The following is a 7,280-nucleotide window of genomic DNA, read 5'->3' as shown; positions in this document are numbered from 1 at the left end:
TAACCCAAAGCCGTTGGGACCAACATCATTTAGTTTAGTGGGGAAAGGCAATTGCCAGAGCTAACGCTCTCCACTTGTGCCATCCAGAATCAGGAGTTTATTCTCAAATCAGTGCATTGGTAGAGAAAGCAACAACGCTGTACAAGTGAAAGCACTGCTCACAGCCTGGCTTTGCTCACAATAGCAGGCTCAGGAAATCCCGTAGCAAGTTCAGTTAGTTTTACCTCTGCCAGCTTCCAGCAAGGTGCTGCAACTGGGCACAAGCAGTCGCACGGAGATACAGCCCAGCAAAAGCAGCAGCCACACCTTCAGATGAGGCACCAAACAGAGGCAGCAGTTGTGCTCTTCCAGCTCTTGGCTTGCAGGAGAAAGAGCACTTTAGCCTACTGGGCTGCCTGCAAGCCACCCTTAGCCTGGATTAAAACCTGGTCTACCTCCAGTTTCATTTGCTTCTGTTTGAGAAGCATTTCCTCAGAGAGAGGAAGAGCCTCCCACTCATTCTCTGAAGCCTTGCTCGAGGGGAAGGTGGTATAACGATCCAAATGACAGCCTAAAGGACAGTGGGCACCTCCTGCAATCTTAGCACTGAGGCGTGCAGTGCATTAGCAGAACTACTGGAGAGCTAACACCAACCACTGCCACAAGCTTCCTTCTAAAAGCGCTCTTTAAACAGGGAAGAGGAGGTGTAGTTTCTCTTCCAGATGAGAACCCCACTGCATTTACACTCGCATTTTGCTTCTCCTGTCACATACGCGCCTTTTTCTCGCACCGGGATCCTCCTCCCCCCAGCCCACCTCTTCCGAAGGGACACTTCGCAGTCTCACCACCCCGCACCCGCTGGGTCTCAGCGCCCGCTTCCGATTCGCCGTGCACTTCACACCTCGTCCTTCGGAGGGCGCTGCTCGGCTGAGTGGTGCCGGTTCCGCATCGCACTGCTCCGCCCCGCGGCTCTGAAGCCAGCGCGGCGACTGCGTTACCGAGCAGGACGGGGAGAGCTGCACGCCGCAGTGCTCAGCGCTGACCTCGAAGCAGCAGCTCAGCCCTTCTCCGAAGGGAGGGAAGGAGCAGCTGAAGAGGGGCTGCTTTCACACGGCTGTTTTCTAGCAGTCGCGGCTTTCCTGAGACAAAGAAACAGCCACCGGCTTTAGGCCCTAAAGCTTTGGGGGCTTCTCTTCTGTTTTCAGCTCGGTTCCTCTGCCCGAAGACCTGGGGAGCACTGCCTCCATTCACCGAGACACCTGTGTTTACCTCCAAGGAGCTACACGACCAACTCCAGAGCTACATCTCTTACCTGAAAAGCCACATTTTTAATCCAAGTTCGATAACAAACGCATTAATATACCGCATTTACCATCAGGGCTCTTCTTTTAAGGCATTTAAGAAGAGCCGTAAATAACAGCATCGCGGCCGCCAGAGAGAGAACGCCAACAGCAGCCGCAGTCACCGCAGCCCACGTCGCCCGGCTCAGCGCAGCGTCCCCTGCAAGGGGAGCAGAAAAGCACCGCGCTGAGGGGCCGCCCCCCACGGCTGGGCAGCGCACGCCAGCGCCGCTTCTCACCTCCAGCTGCCGCCCATCCGCGGGGCACCAGGAGAACCGGACCCTGCAGGCTCGCCGTGGAACTGGCGCCCGGCCTCGCACCGCCTGCAACCGCGCACGGGAGAGAGAAGTGAGCGGCGCGGTGCCGCGCGTCGGCACTGCCGTAGGACGCAGGGCGCGCCGGGGCGATACCTCGCTTGCTCCTATGCGGCCTGGGGCACCTCGCTGTGCACAAGGGGGAGTCCGGCTGGAAGTGGTCGCAGAGGAGGGCGCTGCAGTGGAAGTACACCTGGACAGAACAGATGTGGCCGCTCGCTTACAGGAGACGGGGGGTCCTGCTGAGCGCAGTAAGCGATAAGCGGCACTCACCAGGCCGGGGAGGGCTTTGTCCAACACGAAAGCAAAAGCCTTCACTTCCAGCCTCTGGCGATAGTTGGGATAGCTGACGCCACGGCCCACAGCATGGAACGCAGTCCTGTAGCTGTCCTGGTCGTACTCACACCTGCCGGGGGGAGAAGCAGCCCATCAGTGGTGGGGCAGAGGCCATAGAGTGGCCGAGGTGGGATGGGACCTGTAAGACACCAACACCCCCCTGCTACGGGAGGACGCCTCCCTACAGCCCAGGCTGCTCCGCTTCCAGCCGCAGGCTACAGTTCAAAGCACAGGCGCCATCCTACAAGTTGCAGGATGCCTCCATGCGTGGCACCAGGCAGCGGCGCCCAGCAGCACCCCCCAAAGCAGGGCCTGTTGCCCCACGCCTCCGATTGGGAATGCAGAGAGAAGAAGCGAGGGGAGAAGCAACCAAACCCCGCAGCCGACAGGGCAGCGTGCCTCCAGCGGGGCGCTCACCCATCAACAACAATATTCCACTGAGGAAGCGAGCTCGGATCTTCCGATGCTGTTGCCCAACAGTCATCCAGCTGGAGATGGAGGTTGGGGTCATTGCGGTTCAGGACCTGCACTTCCATGAAGATGGGCTGCTGGAGGTACCTCACTATGGGGTACTGGTCGTCACGGTACGGCTGCCTGTACGAGTCCTCTGCAAGAGCCAAAGCCTTGGTAGGTGAGTCCCTACACGACAGTAGTCCTGAAGAAACCCATGCGCTTTGAAGCCAGCTGCTCTGCTGGCTGGCAGCTCTCCCTGGAGCCAGAGGCACTCAGCTCCAGAATCAACTCCTCCACCTCAAGTAGCACAGCAGGAGGAAGAGAAGCATGAAGGGTCCCACAAAGCCCACACACCCAGACTTGCACACCCTCCCTCTCATCTCAAGCATGAATTACTGCCCAGTTATCTGAGCCTGGGGATGGCTTACCTGGGTAGCTTAGAAAAATTAAAGAGAGGGGGCCTTGGTTCATGGAAGCAGCCAGGGGGGGAGGGTTTTCAACCCCTACAGAGATGGAGGCATCACCATTGCTGAAGGAGCACAGCACCGTTAACCTGGGCAGGGAACAAGAAGCAAGTCTCACACCTGTGCACAGCATACCCACAGCCAACTCTCAGCCAGAGAGACTTCCTGACACACCTGAACTCACTGTCCCTTGAGATCCTGTACAGCACATGGTCAGACCGCAGCGCCCTCACCTCATTCTCATACATTATCTTCTCTCCTTCAAGCTGAGAAGCGACAGCAGCATTAGTTGAGGGCATTTCCCCCACAAAGCCCCCCCTGCCAGCAGTGGGAACTCACCCAGTACCTGGTCCCACACCTGCTCAGTGGGACATGAAACCAGGCCCTGTCGTTTGAGGGGGACCTGAAGGCAGGTTTGCACATGGGATCTCTGAGCCTGAGCGTGTCCAGGGCTAGCGGAGGTGTAGTACTGCCAGCAAGGACTTCAAAATCCATGTACCCATCCTGAGTGCATACAGCAGCTGGAACAGAGGTACAGGAGTCGTGCCCAAATAGCAACAGCTCAGTCTGCCAAACAGCTGCTGTATTTTGGCCACAGGAACTTCCTGGGAAGGAGCAGGTCAAGAATGGGCAGGGTTGGGGTTTGCCAGCTGGGCAGGGCATAACTGACCTATTGGTGCGTGCTGGTCACAGGGGCACTCTGGGCGCATCACCATTGCCACAGTCTCCCCGTGGAAATGAAAAGTCAGTTTCAAGAAGGACAGGTAGGACTGAACTCCGGGGCAGCTCTCCCCACGTAGCTGGAAGACAAGTTACTCTCCTGGAGCATAATGCAAGAGCTGCCCTTAACACCTACAACGGAGCAGTTCAGTCTGCTCTGCAGCCACACAGTGTGAAGAGCAGAAGACCTGCATTGCTCCAGGCATCTCCAACAGCAGCCCACCTCACAGCAGTGCAACCTCCAGCTGCTCTCAAAGGACAGTTCATGAAGTCTGAGTTACTTTTGAGGGCAATGCTTATCTGCTACCCAGTGAGGTGACATTTATCTGGGCCACAGCCACCCTGCATCAGTCACAGCACACGTGGCCAACCCAGGACCCATCCAGTCAGAGGTGGTGTGCTTTGTAACAAGCAAAGCCCAAAGAGCTGTGAGCACAGCCACCCCCACAACCCCAGAACATCAACTCACTGCAGACTTCAGGACTGCCCTGCTGACAAGCAGGTTGACCCCTCCTGTTGTGTTGAGAGTAATGCCTTTGTCCTGGAGCTGGTCCTTTGGGATGGTCTCATCCTCTACAGCCACAGCCATAAGGGTCCCCGGGAAGGCTGGGATGGCAACAGCCATGTGTGTTGTGTTACAAAGCACCGAACCTGCAACAACATCCTTGTTGAAGCAGAACATCCTTGTCAAAGCAGGAGCAGGCAGCTTCTCCCACGCGTTACCTGGAGCACAAAGCATTCTTGACTCCACGGTCAGTCTGTGTTCAGGAGGGCCATATGTGAGCTTCAGAGCCGCAGTGTAGAGCGCCTCCTGGTTGTGCTGCAGGGCAGGATGCAGAGCAAGGCACTCAGTGCAGAAGGCAGCACAGGTGAAGCTCTGCAGAGCCACGCAATGCCCACCTGAGGCTGCTGGTCTTCAGGAAGGAAGTGGAGCTTTGCAGGCTCACTCTTTAGGAAAGCTCTGCTCAAAGGACAGGCAGAACCCCAGCAGAACCGTGCTGCTGCAGGTGCACCCTGAGCAGGGCCAGACAACTCAAGGTAACTCTGCAAACTAACAGCCTGCTCATACCATTAGGCACAGCTCCAGATGAACTCAGCTCTAGCCATAACCCACAAACACTTCCATCATGAGGAAGGCTTCCAGCCCCAGAAAAAGCTGCATCATCCCTTCAGCATGAGCTCCATGCTCCTACCTTGTAGGAGACAACTCCAATGGCAGTGAAGGCTGCCTGGAATACCAGGTGGTGTCCATCAGTCAGAAAGCTGTAGCCGTGCTGCGTGGCTTCCTCAAGGCTCAGCTGGTGAACCCTGATTCCATCATCAATTGTCAGAGTCCCAGCCAGCGCAGCCACCTGAACCTGCAGAGCAGGAGGGGTGCCTTAGAAGGGAAAGCACAGCCCCACAGCAGCAGGGCACTTTGGGCCACCACAGCACAGGCTGTGCACTCGATGTATCTGCACTGAGGTTACACATTAGACTCCCCAACAACCAGTAGCTACTCCAGCCTGAAGGCAACAGGCTGCCTTTGGGTCCAGAACAGACACCTTCTGCCAGCAGGGAGACACCTACCGGGTGCTCATCACTGAGGCTTGGTCCTGGGAAGGTAACCTGAGGAAAGAGAGCACGAGAGTTACCTGAGATGAAGCTGTAACCACTGTCTGCTTCTAAGAGAAGTCTCTGCTACACGTCCCCAAAGCTGGAGTCGGCGCCAGCAGCCCCCACCCCCCAGGCAGCGCCGCGCCAGGGACGGTGCGGCACCACGGCGCTGGGCGCGGCTGCTTGCAGAACGGCTCTCAAAGAGCAGAGCGCCGTGCCAAGGAGGGCTGCAGCCAACAGACCTCCCCAGAGCCACCGCTCCGTGGGACCCCAGCCTGCCCCAAGGCCCCCAGCAGGACCCCCAGCACAGCCCTCACCCACCGCCATGGAATCCTTTGTGCACTCGGTCACACCAACAAAGAGAGGAGCGATGATTTCATCCCTGCGGGCAGCGCTGCACTGAGCGCTGTAGGTGACGTTCCTCTCCTCTCCCACGGTGCCGTTCAGCAGCAGGAGCAGCCTCAGCTGGTGCTGGCCGTGCTGCAGGGAGACAGGCTTCAATCAGGAGGGACGTCAACTCAGGAAAGAACAGCAGTGCAGCACAGAAGCCCTTCACCATTTGCTCCTTCATCATTAGGATAAGCAGCTGAGCTGGTACAACATCAGCAGGTATTTCAGGAGCTCTGGGGTAGAGATGGGCTCTCTGGGTCAGCAGGTCAGGCAGAGGGACACGAAGCACTGAGGGAGTCAGGAGCAGAGCCTCAGAGAGCACCTGGCAGCGGTGCCAGCACTCCTAGAGCAAGTACCAGGGGTACTTCCAGTGCCTGAGAGCAGCTGGTACCAGGAAGGCCTCTGGGCCTCTCCCCACTCTGCTTTAACAGCTCTGCATAACTCAGATTATGTGTTCATGCATACATGTATCTGCCAGGTGCTGACACCCTCGGGCCCCTTCCAGCTCCTACAGGCATCATTTAAAGTAGCTCTCCACTCCATCACAGGAGAGTACAGCATTCCTAGCAGCATCTGAAGGTGTTTAACGCACAGCTGGAAGAGGAAGTGCTCAGGGAACAGTAACCCAGCAGAAGGGGCCCTTCAGAGTAGAGAAGTCAGTAGAAATTAGAGGTAGAAACCCTACTAAGCCCAACCTCAAGCAGCAGAAAAACCCCAAACACTCCATGACATCATGCTCCCAGATCAGAAGCGCGCTTTACCTCCAGGCTAGTGCAGTTCACCAGCAGGGCTCTGAGCAGCAGCTTCTCATAATCCACAGTGTGCTCACAGGACATCATCTCCTCCCCGCTCGCATCTATGGAGAAGGGAACAGCCAGCCCTGCAGGCAGCAGCTGACTTCAAGCCTTGGAGGGAACAGCTGAGCCAGGGCAGCAGCAACACCTACCCACGGCGCGCACACGCCACGAGTGATTGCCGAGCTCCCCGGGAAGCTCCAGCTCCAGCCTGTCCTGCAGGCAGGTCACGCTCTCTGCAGAGGGAAGATCAGCCAGCTCAGCCCCAATCCAAGAGCCCCTTTCACACCAGCAGCAGAGGAGGGGGCTCGAAGCAAACACAGAGCCCCTCAAACCAGCAGTAGCACAGGGAGATCACAGTAATTCATTCATTCTTACCTGAGAGGTCCAATTCCCCTAAGACCCTAGGGGCCAAGAACAGCAAAAATCCAAACAAAAGGAGCAGCAGCAGCCTGCAAGCAAAGCAGAGCCTCGTTAAAGAGCAGCAAGGAAATGGCCCAGCTCCTCCTGGCCCCAACCTCACCTCATTCTCAAAGTGCCAGAGCACTGCTGCCCCACAAGCAGCCCCATCCCTCCCATCCACCAAAAGCCTCCTGGGTGCTGCCCAGGTGGGTTTATATGGGGCACACACAGGTGCAGCCTTTCTGTTGGGTGCCACCTCACCTGTCTCTCGTTTCTGGGCTGCCCTGGGAAGGAGGAGGGCTTCTGAGGGATGGCTGGGTGGTGCAAAGTCTTTGCCATGATGTTGTTAGATTTGATTTTAAGGCACTTTTTCTTGCTCTGAGTTTATTCCCTTTCTTTCTTTGCCGGATGGTGCAGACTTTTTGGGAGCTGCTTTTAAAAATGAGACTTCTGTGCTGCTTTGATTTCCTGGTGATTTAAAACAAATGTACT

General features: G+C 56.8%; 1 protein-coding gene across 2 annotated transcripts; it reads right to left on the bottom strand.

The window, feature by feature from the left end:
* Window positions 1–1,279: 1,279 nt before the first annotated feature.
* ZP2 (zona pellucida glycoprotein 2) lies at window positions 1,280–7,025 on the bottom strand. Of its 2 annotated transcripts, none has more exons than XM_052679800.1 (18): window positions 6,910–7,025; window positions 6,765–6,838; window positions 6,539–6,622; window positions 6,354–6,448; window positions 5,524–5,682; window positions 5,176–5,214; window positions 4,800–4,964; window positions 4,330–4,426; window positions 4,076–4,257; window positions 3,557–3,686; window positions 3,226–3,407; window positions 3,061–3,152; window positions 2,851–2,975; window positions 2,387–2,624; window positions 1,907–2,039; window positions 1,730–1,826; window positions 1,559–1,642; window positions 1,280–1,479 (listed from the first exon to the last, which is right to left on the bottom strand). In XM_052679800.1, the coding sequence occupies exons 1-18, from the start codon at window positions 6,963–6,965 to the stop codon at window positions 1,334–1,336; spliced, it is 2,178 nt and encodes a 725-aa protein (XP_052535760.1). In that variant the 5' UTR covers window positions 6,966–7,025; the 3' UTR covers window positions 1,280–1,333. The 2 variants fall into 2 exon arrangements, with proteins under 2 accessions (XP_052535760.1, XP_052535761.1); XM_052679801.1 differs by having other exon boundaries at window positions 2,387–2,576; window positions 6,910–7,022.
* Window positions 7,026–7,280: the final 255 nt, after the last annotated feature.

Source organism: Tympanuchus pallidicinctus, unplaced genomic scaffold (assembly GCF_026119805.1).
Source record: "Tympanuchus pallidicinctus isolate F22 unplaced genomic scaffold, pur_lepc_1.0 scaffold18, whole genome shotgun sequence".
NCBI lineage: Eukaryota > Metazoa > Chordata > Aves > Galliformes > Phasianidae > Tympanuchus > Tympanuchus pallidicinctus.
Note: the sequence above shows the minus strand (reverse complement) of the source record. Positions and strands in the feature narration are given on the sequence as shown.